Source organism: Polyodon spathula, chromosome 20, assembly GCF_017654505.1.
Source record: "Polyodon spathula isolate WHYD16114869_AA chromosome 20, ASM1765450v1, whole genome shotgun sequence".
NCBI lineage: Eukaryota > Metazoa > Chordata > Actinopteri > Acipenseriformes > Polyodontidae > Polyodon > Polyodon spathula.
Genome location: NC_054553.1, coordinates 11,961,201 through 11,973,370, shown reverse-complemented (window position 1 = coordinate 11,973,370; position 12,170 = coordinate 11,961,201). Strand labels below are relative to the sequence as shown.

At 39.1% G+C, this 12,170-nt stretch overlaps 1 protein-coding gene across 1 annotated transcript in view; it reads left to right on the top strand.

Moving 5' to 3' along the window:
- Positions 1-10,893, top strand: part of LOC121295174 (monocarboxylate transporter 8-like) — a 40,912-nt gene extending 30,019 nt beyond the window's left edge. The window contains exons 2-6 of the mRNA XM_041219578.1: positions 3,682-3,826; positions 5,507-5,960; positions 6,954-7,097; positions 7,756-7,984; positions 9,147-10,893. Of these exons, the coding sequence (XP_041075512.1) occupies positions 3,682-3,826; positions 5,507-5,960; positions 6,954-7,097; positions 7,756-7,984; positions 9,147-9,373 (1,199 nt within the window). The 3' untranslated portion in view covers positions 9,374-10,893. The remainder of the gene's footprint in view (positions 1-3,681; positions 3,827-5,506; positions 5,961-6,953; positions 7,098-7,755; positions 7,985-9,146) is intronic.
- Positions 10,894-12,170: the final 1,277 nt, after the last annotated feature.

Sequence of the window (12,170 nt, the reverse complement as noted above, 5' to 3'; positions counted from 1 at the left end):
GATTTTAGTAAAACATTTGTTATGTGCTGCTCCTGCTCTGACTTCAGCTGGATCAGTCATTCAGCTGCAGGTGGTACTGTGCTTTGATTCATGGGAGCCTTTGTGACATTTGTTTGAAACTACCGAAGCATCTTAGTTTTCCAGACTTTGTTTTCATTCTGTTTGAAATCACAGCATTTTTTTTTTTTTGTAATCTTTGGGTCTTTGAGGATATATCTTGTGCTGCAGAAAAATGACCCTCTGTCTTATCCTGCATGGGCAAATCATTTTACTGCCATCTGTAAATTACCCTTACAAAGAAAACAATCCATTCTTTACAAAACGAGAACTAAACAAACCAGTAGTTTAATTCAAGTTTAATATTAGAGCATCTGAGAAATGAAATGGACTATGCTTAAAGGTACAGAAGATGTGATTTTAAGTACTGTACCTCATGCTTGAGCTTATTCCGTGCCACTCATGGGCTTACCATTGAAAAACTCACAATGGAGTCACCAACAAAGCTGAATAACTTTGCACAGCCAGGACGAGACCCCCCAGCCCCCACCCCCCCCCCAACTGTATGACTCACCCTGCACACCTAACCACTCTGGTCACTTTCTAACTACTCTTTAATAGGCCTGCCTGTGCTCTTCACCAGGATTTCACTGTAAAACTGCTACACAAGCTGACCGAAGGGTTGTAATAAGTACACTGTTGAAGGCATCTAAAGGATTTAGTTTCTTGCAAGTTTTACCATATATTTGTATGGATTGACCAAGGAGGGTGGTATAGTGTTATTTTTTGTTGTAAAGACTTTAAACATGTTTTAAAATCATTATAATTTTATTGGTTGTTGTTATCCCTAACATGGAGAAAAAATAGGTGAAAATAACAATTTTTACCACCTTCTGGCAGATTCTTGCCATGTAGGGAATCAGTTCCACAGCTCTTCTTTTGCATGCACTTGACACCTGCCCTAAAATCCTTTTCTCCGTCACATGTGATTTATATATCATCAACTTCAAATACAGGAAACTTGTCCCTGGAATGTGGTCCACTTATCACCCTATGCTTTAACTGGGTTTTACTGCATTCAACCTTTTATAAGGACAACTACTGTAGCTGATTAGAATAGATTACAAAGATAACTTCAAATAAAAAGAAAAACGGATCTTTGATACTTTGTAGAATTAGAATAACGTGACTCCCATCTGTTTTTGTTTTAAAAAAAAAAAAAAACCTAAAAAATAAAATTGATTCCCTCCGTTGATCATTTGTGCGGTCCTATAAAAAATACCATACTGTGTGTGTGTGTGTGTGTGTGTGTGTGTGTGTGTGTGTGTGTATATATATATATATTTGTAGTGAAAGTACAGGTTAGAGGGGATTATTAAAGTCCTCATAAATCATTCTTGTTTGTTTGTTTCAGTGTAAGAGTTAGAATGTTTTCTTTTTTCATTGAATGTTAAAGTTGCCTATCTATTTTTATTGAAAACAGTTGTAACACATGCTTTATTATAAAGGGGTGGTGCCTGGGGTCCCTGTATTCTTCAATTTTGTTGTTGTATTTTGTAATGAGGCTCCAGTCATGGTGATGTTGTGAAATTTTTCAATGGGTGGAATGTGTGATTGACCAATCAGAGAACAGCATTTCTGCCAGCCGTTTTGTCTCTCTCTCTCTCTCTCTCTCTCTCTCTCTCTCTCTCTCTCTCTCTCTCTCTCTCTCTCTCTCTCTCTCTCTCTCAATTATCTTTACTAATGTAATATGTAGTTTTCCATAAGCCTCCAGTAAAATAAATTCCTGAATTAAACGTTTAAATGTCAAGGAGCACAAATACGCAGGTGGTTTCTATGAGTCAGAATGGCCTGAAATGAGATATATTTTTTTATTGAGAGTTTAAGGGCTCAAGTTTGAAGATAATACAAAGGACTGCATTATGTTTGAACCATATAAAACTAACAGGAACCTACAATAATTGAATTGCTCCCTCTTGAAATAAGTTTCAAGCTGTTTTCTTTTTTAATATTGAAATGAAAATCCCCATTTTTCAGCAATAATGAATACAGTGTTTTGAAAGTTTTTAAATAGCTGTAAATACAAAATAAAAGGAAGTACAGTATATACATACAGTGCTGTTGACTATACGAATATATGTGCTATGTTTAGCAATTAATCTAATTTCATTTATATAGCGCCTTGCAAACCACACCAAAGCACTTTACGAAAGAGTATAACTGATTTTGTGATAATACAGCCATGTTTGGGGCTTCCCAGTTCATTAATACTTTTCATCATCTGCGCTTTTAAGAACAGGAAGCGGCAGTCAAAATTATAAATAAACTTATACACAGGGAGGTTTCACATTAGTAATCCTGTACATCAATGAAAAATCTACTGAATTGATTGATATTGGTTACATTTTCTAAATTTTGTTTTACTACCGTTTCATTCCTCCCACTTTTAAACACAGTTCTCTGATATATTTATAATCAATTTTAAAATTGTATTAGTGTAGCACAGCCTCTGAAAAGCTAACAAAATGTTATAAAAAAAAACACAAAACTGGACGTAAAACTCAAGATCCCATCTCCATCAGCCATTTCCTTTCAATCTGTAAACAATATTTTAAACAAACAAAAGACAGATACATACGTTCAAATCACACCATTCTATTCTGTGTCAGAGCGGTACAAAATGTTGGCAGGCAGCATTATCGCTTTGAACTGAAGACATCTTCATTAAGCAAGATGTATAATAAATGACGATTAAACAAAACCCTTTACTTTGGAAAAGAGGATCAAAGTCCAGCATCATGAGAAGCAGCTTTTACAAGCGAGAGGTACAGAGGAGATGTTTCAATTGAAGCACTTCCGAAAGTGGAGAAATGAAAAAAGCTGGCAATGTGTCAAAGGAAAGTCCAATTAAAAAGAAAAGTGGGGGCTTAGTGGCACAGCAAGCTAATTCACTGGCCTTTCATGCCTTGCAACCTATCAAAGCCTTGGTTTGACTCTGGTGTAACATTAACATTGGCTGTTAATGTAAAGTGATGTGAGGTTTCTATAAATACCCCTGAAAATACATATGACCAGGTAACTAGCAGGGAAATCCTTGAACCAATATCCAGAAGTCAAGCAGTGATTGGACTGTGGTGGACTTTTTCATTGTTGGACTGAAATGTCAACCTTCAATGAATGCTTCCACACCCCACCATCCCATACCTCAACCTTTATTTTCAAACTTGCCAGGGTGGTTCATGAACTGTCTCACCTCATAGCTATTTCACTAAATGTTTTTCCTTCTTTATGCAAGTCAAAGTTGTTGTAATAGTAGAACATGCTAGTGGAGGCTTTGAGTATATTGTTAATGCTCATAATGCATCAGAGTAGAAATATGCAACATGTGTAAGACTTTTGCACATCAGTGTATTATTGTTAGTGTATTTTTGTGAGATTTGAGGTAGAAATGACAGGAAAATTTGCGGGTAATATTACAATTATATATCTGGTATTTGAAGGCAAAAGGAAAAAAAATCACAATCACAGACAGAACCTCACTAAATAAACTAGCCTTGATACCATAACAATGTATGTGGCCCTGTGCTGTCTGTGCTGGGTGGTTGGAGCCCATGTTGTTTGTATGGATGTAGCAGTGTGTCTCCTGTGTAGGGCTGACTGGCTGTGTTCTCCTTTGTCCTCCAGCCTGGGTGGGTGCTCTGGCCATGGGCATGATCTTCTTCTGCTCTCCCGTCGTCAGCATGTTCACAGACCACTTTGGCTGCAGGAAGACCGCCGTGGGCGGGGCGTTCGTGGCTTTCATCGGGCTTCTCACCACCTCCTTAACAAAGTAAGAAGGAAACCTGCATTCCCGGAACTCTTATCACTGTACATCTAGTGCTAGAGTAAGCAACTGTGGCCTCTGACGCCTGTTCAATTGCAAGTCCAATCCGCCTGGTCAGTTGCATTGGTGACCATCGCAGTCGTGATGTCACAGTCAACCACCTACCTTGGTTGTCTGAAATTGATATCAAATACCAATAAATAAATACAAACAGTAATATTAGGGCATTTATCAGGAGTGCAAATGTGGCCCTATGGCGCTAGATTAAAGCTCCAAGGTATTCATATACCCACCCACACTCACCCAATTTATTAAGGAAATGGATGGAACAAAGTCCTGCAATGGACTGGAAAACACAACCCTCCGTACCCCAATCTAGAAAGCCCCACCAAAAGAAATTCTAAATTGAATTTATTTCAACTGTTTGAAACTAGTTGGCAGGGTGAATTTAACAGGAGTGATATTTAGTGAGTGTTGTATATAAAAGCATTGGTCCAGTGTATAAATCAATGCATCAAGTGTATCCTAATGTTTTTCATGATTCAGTGCCGTTAGCCATGTTGTATGATAATGTTTTTTAGTATGGCTCACTTTCATATCTGTATATTTCTTTCCAGTTTCTCACATTTGTTATTTGTTTAGAAATAGTTACCAAAGATTATTGAGACTGGTAGAGAGAAGCCTGGGATTTCTGTATGTATTTCTGATAGGAGTACAGACACACTTCTGAGAATATTATCAACACTAAAATATTGAAACTAAACCATTGCTTTTTTTGTCAACAAAAACAAATCATTCCCTGTGACAGAAATGTTTACCCTCTGTGCCACCCGAACTCATTGGTACATATGATTAAACATTGTGTGTACATCAATTTGACAGGGTACTGGAACTTCATGGGTTTCAGTACAAAATGTACCTGCAGGCCTATTGTATAATCAGCTGTTTCTAAGAAAAACTAAATAAATGCAATGAAACTGAAAAGAGAAGGCAGAATTGTGTTTTATTGTATGTCTAGACTTCTATTATTATGTCTCCCTATTTTATTTATTTCAATGTGAAGTGTTATGCGCTAACTGTTGCTATACTGCATGTTAACTGCGATTTAAGCCTGGCTCTAAAATGTAATCGCGCTAACCAACTTTATTGTAATGATTATTATTTTTATTTTATTTTTTTTAAATCCTCTTGTCAAAAAATAAATGTTCTGCAGCTGGGACCAAGAGGGTTATCATGTTTTCAGTTTTTTATAGTTCATACCATACTTTCATGAGAGGAATAGGGAGTGTACAGGTACAGAAGGTTTGAGAGTTTATAACCCAACACACACAAACAGACAGTAATGAGTACTATCAGACACCAGCAAATCTAGTGTTGGGTTTCTTCATATGGACTTTTTACAGGTAGAAGCAGAATGTTGCAACTTATTAGGCTTTGTGAAGTTAACACTATAATTAGAGGCTAAAAATTGAACTGATTGAATGATCAGGGGTCAGTGGGAAGGAAAAGTGGATCAGATGAATGGTATAGATTAGTATAGTATGTAGTATTACTGTATAACACATGCAGGGTTAGTATAGAAATAACGAGGCTCACTGTTCTGATTTATCACTGTTTTGATAATTGTAATAATCCTCAATATGTTGAACAATATTTAATCATTTATTTTTCTCCTTCCCCGGACAGTTCCCTGGGACTGCGCTACTTCACCTACGGGATCCTGTTTGGCTGCGGCTCCTCCTTCGCTTTCCAGCCCACTCTGGTCATCCTGGGACATTATTTCCGCCGGCGACTGGGGCTGGTCAACGGCGTGGTGACGGCTGGTAGCAGCGTTTTCTCCATGGCCCTGCCGCTGCTGCTGAAGAAGGTGGTGGGTCCGCTGGGTCTCAGCTACACCTTCCAGATCCTCAGTGCCTTCATGCTGGTCCAGGCCTTCCTAGCGCTGACCTTCAAGCCCCTGCTACCCACTGCACACAGCTCACCCCACGCTGAGGGAGGAGGTGGGAGTAGGTGGCAGAGGTGCCTGCCACAGATGCCCAAGTTCTTTAACCTGAGGGTTTTTCGCGTGACCACATACAGAGTGTGGGCGTTTGGAGTGGCTACAGCGGTATTGGGCTATTTTGTGCCGTACGTTCATTTGGTGAGTTTAGATTGCGAAAAATGAGTTTTTTTAATAAGTAAAAAAAATATATATATTTTAACCTATATTAAACCCCTATATTTAGTTATACTAAACCCATTGATCACAATATTGCCGATAATTCAAAACAAACATTTCCCTAACAGAGGACATTCATGGAGCACTGTAATTATTCTATGAGGGAATGTGGTTCTTCTGTATCTGTGCAGAGAGGACACAATACCATGAACACCTTTTGCAGTAAAGCATTTGTTTTGATCTGACTCATTGAAACAGAGAAATCTGTTAAAGGTTTCACCACTTCATGAGATAAGTGACATATATTTATCTTTCATGTAGAACCTAAAAAAGTTCAAACTTCAGAATGACAAATACAGAATTGTTTGAATTTTCTCTTCCTCCCCTCAGAATCTTCCAGTGAGGAACGAGGAGGTGTTCCTATATGTCTTTCTAATTTGACGAGCGGGTGTTAGACATGATTGATACTCAGCTTGTCTTAGGTCCCACCCTGCTACACTCAAGTCAGGCTGTGTTTCAGTTGGTCAGAAACAACAAATACTTTACATGTAATAATATTGACTTTATAGCTACCCTGTTGCACATGTAACGGTTTTAAATGATGTTTCAATAAAGTACCCAAATCGTCTCATAATAAATATATTACTGCAAAAGGTGGGTGCTGAAGTATGGTATTTTGAAAACGAAGATACCTAAGAGCACTGTACAGGCCTCAATACAGTAGTATTTAGGAAGGGTAATTGTACAATACATGTTTTACAATCCTTTCAGACTTTGTTCTGTTACCTCAGTTGCCACAAACTATGAATAAACGACAAAGCCAATGCATAGCTCTCGCTGAGCTTTTGACAATACAGCTGATTCAGAATCAGTAATTAAAGGGTTACCTGCAGAGCAACACAATAAAATGTGCCCTTGATATGTAAAAGCTGCTGGTAATGATCCCCACAGAATAAGTTATTTTTCTGCTTTTAGGTGAACTACGTCATGGAAGAATTTAAAGAAACCGAGAAAGAGTGGATTCTCTTGGTCTGCATCGGGGCATCGTCAGGGGTTGGCCGTTTGGTTTTTGGGAAAATAGGAGACCTCATACCGGGAGTGAAGAAGATTTACATGCAGGTAATGTCCAACCACAGTTCATTCAAACATTTTTCATAATGCTGTTTAACATGACAAATGCGTGAAGGTGTCCATTTGAAATAAGCAAATGATAAAAGCAAAGGACATATTTGATATACACTGCCTGGGCACTTTTGTTAGGACCTGCATCTAATATCGGACTGGGCTACCATTTTCCTTGATCACAGCCTTGATACAACGTGGCATAGACTCCACAAGGTGCTGAAAGGTGTCACCAAGGCTGTTAATCCATATAGAGAGTGATGACCTAGACAGATAATGTTAGTATCATTTTAAAGTGCCTATGAAGGACATTCCAACCAAAAATAATGATTTTACAACAGTCATTGACTCTTGAGCTGACGTGACCGAAATGAATATTTTTAACAGACAGAAACGCTATTTTTGAATCAACACTTTAAATGAGTCTTTCAGTGGTAATATTTTTACATGTTTAGTTCATTTTATAGTTTAAAAAAAAAACCTTGTCAAGAGGTCCCCTAGTGGCTCACCTGTGCAGGGTGAGTCATACAGTTCGAGGAGTGAAGGTTCTTGTCCTGTTGCCGGTCTGCACGTGAGGTAAATAACATATTTAGGAACCCCTGCCATCCTGGCAGGGTGAAGTGGGCCTATTAACTTGAAGTGAACTGCTTGCCAGGTGGCCTCGTTCCTGCTGCTGGGACTCATGTCCATGATGATCCTGCAGTGCCGCGTGTTTGAGGGCGTCGTCGTGGTCTGCCTCTTCCTGGGGCTGTGTGATGGCTGCTTCATCACCATCATGGCCCCCATCGCCTTCGAGCTGGTCGGGCCCATGCAGGCCTCCCAGGCCATCGGTTACCTGCTGGGACTCATGGCAATCCCCATGACAGCTGGGCCGCCCATAGCAGGTTAGTACAAAGATCACTGAGCAAAGGAAAGAGAGCATCTACGTTTAATGCATTCATTTTAACCCTTCTTCATAATTGCACTTTGCATTTTCAATGATTTAGTATTTATTTTTACTTTTCTCATTTAATTTTGTATTTATTTAAATATAATATACAGTATTTGGTGCACAATGTATCAAGATACTACAAATGAACCTTCTTGAAATGTAAAAAGTCAAAGCGAGATTTACCATTTAAACCTATATAGACTTATTTAGCTTGATAAAAAAATTGGCCTACCACTAAATCATTCTGTTCAACATTTTTGTGGCGATCAGTTTGAATTAGACAGCAAATAACTCATGTGAGATCTTGAGTTACCGTAGGTCAATGCATCAAAGCATTTAAAGGTTAAAAGTTAAAATAACTAGAAACATCTTTGGGGAGATATAAAATTAGTGTATTGAAAAAAAATAGCGGGTCAGCAGATTGAGGAGGTCCTTTGGACCTGTGTGATGAAGGGCATTGTAGGTGAGCCGGAGAGTTTTGAAAATAATCCTGAACTTTACAGGTAGCCAGTGATGTGTTCATGCTTTTTACATCGGGTAAGGATCCTGGCAGTCAGTCTGTGTCAGTTTGTGGTGCGTGCCAGGAAACCACCATAGAGAGAGTTGCAGTAGTAGAGTCGAGAAGAGACAAATGCATGACGGAGTATCTCCGCATCCAGCAGGGAAAGGTAGAGAAGGACATTGGAGATGTTTCAAAGATGGTAGAAGGAAGACTTGACCACGGAGGAGATGTGGGCATCAAAGTTAGAGGTTGCTGTTAAGAAGTAGACCAAGGCTTCATACAGTGGAGGAAGGCAGCAGCAGTCAGTTTCTGAGGTTCAGGGCAGCTATATTGAGATTGTTGAGTTTTTGATCCTACTAGAAAAAGTTCAGATTTGCTAGTGTTGAGCTGAAGAAAATTGGCAGACATCCAGGCCTTCGACATTGTGAAGCAAAATTTGTTAATTCCATAGAGTGCAAAACTTTTGGTCATGGCTGTACGAGATGATGGCAATACATTGTGGATAAGATTTTGTGGAATTGTTTAGTTAGCTCTGTGTCCTTTAAACACCGCAAAGGGTCGGGCAGCGCTCAAAAGCTAGCCAGTAACAGTTCTTGTTTGTTTCAAACTGCAGGGATTCTTCATGATTATTTTGGCAACTACCACGTAGCTTTTTACCTGGCTGGGGTGCCCCCAATTATTGGTGGCACGGTTCTGTTCTTCGTCCCTCTTATCTATCATTGGAACCAGCGCTGCCGGCAGCAAGAGGATCACTGCAAGGATAAGATGCTTCCTTCAGAGAGCAACGCTGTGAATGGGGATCTCCTGCCAGGATTCACAGATGTCGAGACACGTGTCTAAAGGTTTGCAACAAACAAAGGTACCCTTTTAAAAACAGAATGGCAAATGGGGCAGCACACCAGAACATGGGCCAGTTCATTTAACCCCCATTTATTTCAGATTTGGTAAAACTGCTGCTACCTCTTTAGAACTCTGCACACAGGTTCCAACATTTCCTTTGTGGTTGTTGTTGTTTTTTCCTATTGCTCCCCAGCAGTGCCTGATGCTTTTATACTTCTAAGTTTACAAGACTGCCCTTGTATTTCTCATAACCAGTTTTACACTTTTACTCTTTGCCCCAATGGAATCCACACAAGAGGGCACACTAAGTAGTCCTACATTATATTAAAATAATTTCTAACCTGAGAAAGTGTTTTCTAGGATCACCTTCCACAGCCATAGTCGTCCAAATTGATGAATAGGAAAGAACCCCAAGACACTGAATACGCTTTGTTCAACGCGCCGATCTCATACATTAGAGAAGGAATATAATATCATAAGTTCTGTTCTAATGTGGTTAGAATGAATGGTTTGAAAAGATCCGGTCTGTATTGATGTGCGCTCTGATTTTGTGGTTTTATTTATTTATTTTGATGATGATGGTTAAAAACATATATACTGGCTTTAAAACAGTACTGGATCTGCCAGATAATATAATGAGCCCAAACCATGTTGTGTAAAGTGTAAAAGTGAGGTTGTCCTATTGCCCATAAAGTGACTGATGCATAGTTACAGGTTACAAAGGCACCTTGAGTCTGGAAAACTAAAAAAGGGTACAAAGTGATGAACTCATCTCCAGCAGTGCAAGTTGCCAGTGGCTTCAATTACCACCAATGGGGAAATTCTTAAGTCTAGAAACCATCTTGGAGGTTTTTCTCAATTCCATAATTGTTCCAAAATGAAATCTGATCAAAGGGTGCAGGGGGCCATCTTTGGCTTTATATTTGATGGGTGGCTTCATAATTTTGTACCGGACTGTACAGTATGTCCCAACTTAAGCATACCTTACTAGTTGCTACAGATACATACGTTGTAAAACAGCACACCAGCTGTCCTAGCTATATATAAATTGCGTATGTGTGACCTGGTCATTGAAATATAAATGAAACAGCATGAAATTGGGTTAATAATTTAATTTTGGCTATATCGGGTGAAAACCCTACAATCAGAACACCTAGGTCTAGACACCAAATAATCTGTACATTTATTTTATGGATCTATTAAGAAAACGTCTATAAACCTGTATTAAAAGTGTTTGCAATTCCTAACAAGGAATTGACAGTTTATTATAATACAACCCCAATGACAAATTACTAGTGGAAAGATTGATGCCATAGTACAAAGTAATTGTAATGTTTCTTATAATGCCAAGCTGTATTAAAACTTGCTATTCCTGTCTTAATAATTCAAAGATAATGTATTATAATTTGGGTTATTTAATTAGTTCCTTTAATTTCATAAGCGTTAGATAACACCGTGTAACAATTTATTTTTTATTTTTTTGGTTCCTGGGTAGTAAGTGTTATTTCCTAATTGCTTATGCCTCAAAAGTATAGAAAATGGCTATTATTCCCCACAAACTTTGCTTTTGCGACCAGGACAGTGATATTTTGAAATTTACCTATTTTCCAGAACATTCCAGATAGATTCAGTGCTGAGTAAACTTGGAGTAACTTCTAGAACTTTCTAGAACTTTCCAGTAATATAAATAGTAGTATAAATACAGGGGCCTTAAGCCCACCAGTTCAATTTAGTTCCAGCTGCCTAAGTGGATGCATATCTGCATTTTTCTGAGATGGCATCAAGAGGCTGCAATGGTGGCATTCCTGATGGGTCTCCAAGGCGGTTTTACCAAGTTTCCCTGCTATCTTTGCCTTTGGGACAGCAGGGACACCAAGGCGCACTACCACAGGCGGGACTGGCCACAGCGGACCGAGTTCTCTGTGGGGAGGAACAACGTAAAGTGGGAGCCACTGGTGGACCCCCGGAAAGTGCTGATGCCACCACTGCATATCAGATTGGGCCTTATGAAACAATTTGTCAGAGCTCTAGATAAGGAGTCGGCAGCCTTCAAGTACCTTCAAGACTTCTTCCCTAAGCTGTCTGAGGCAAAGGTCAAAGCCGGTGTCTTCGTTGGACCACAGATAAAGAAGATCCTGGAGTGCAATGAATTCCCCAAGAAGCTCACTAGTATGGAGAAAGCGGCTTGGAACAGCTTTGTCGCAGTGGTTCGGGGCTTCCTGGCAAATCACAAGGCCGAAAACTATGTGGAGCTGGTTGAGACTCTGGTGAAGAACGACGGCACAATGGGCTGTAGGATGTCCCTCAAAGTCCATATCCTTGATGCTCATCTTGATAAATTCAAGGAGAACATGGGAGTGTACTCGGAGGAGCAAGGCGATTGCTTCCACCAACTGGACTTTGAACGCCACTACCAAGGACAGTATAACGTGAACATGATGGGAGACTACATTTGGGGGCTGATTCGTGAAAGTGATTTACAGTATAATCGTAAATCCCGAAAAACTACTCACTTCTAAATATTTTGTAGTCATTTTTGTATTACTTTAGTATAAATACATGTTAATTTGGATTCATATGTTGTTTTTTTCTGACTTTATGTGAACGAAAAGATAATTTTCTCATTGGAAATAGGTACATTTCAAAATATCACTGTCCTGGTCACAAAAGCAAAGTTTGTGGGGAATAATAGCCATTTTCTATACTTTTGAGGCATAAGCAATTACGAAATAACACTTACTACCCAGGAACCAAAAATTGTGTTACATAGTGTAATTCAAGTGTTTAAATATTTTCT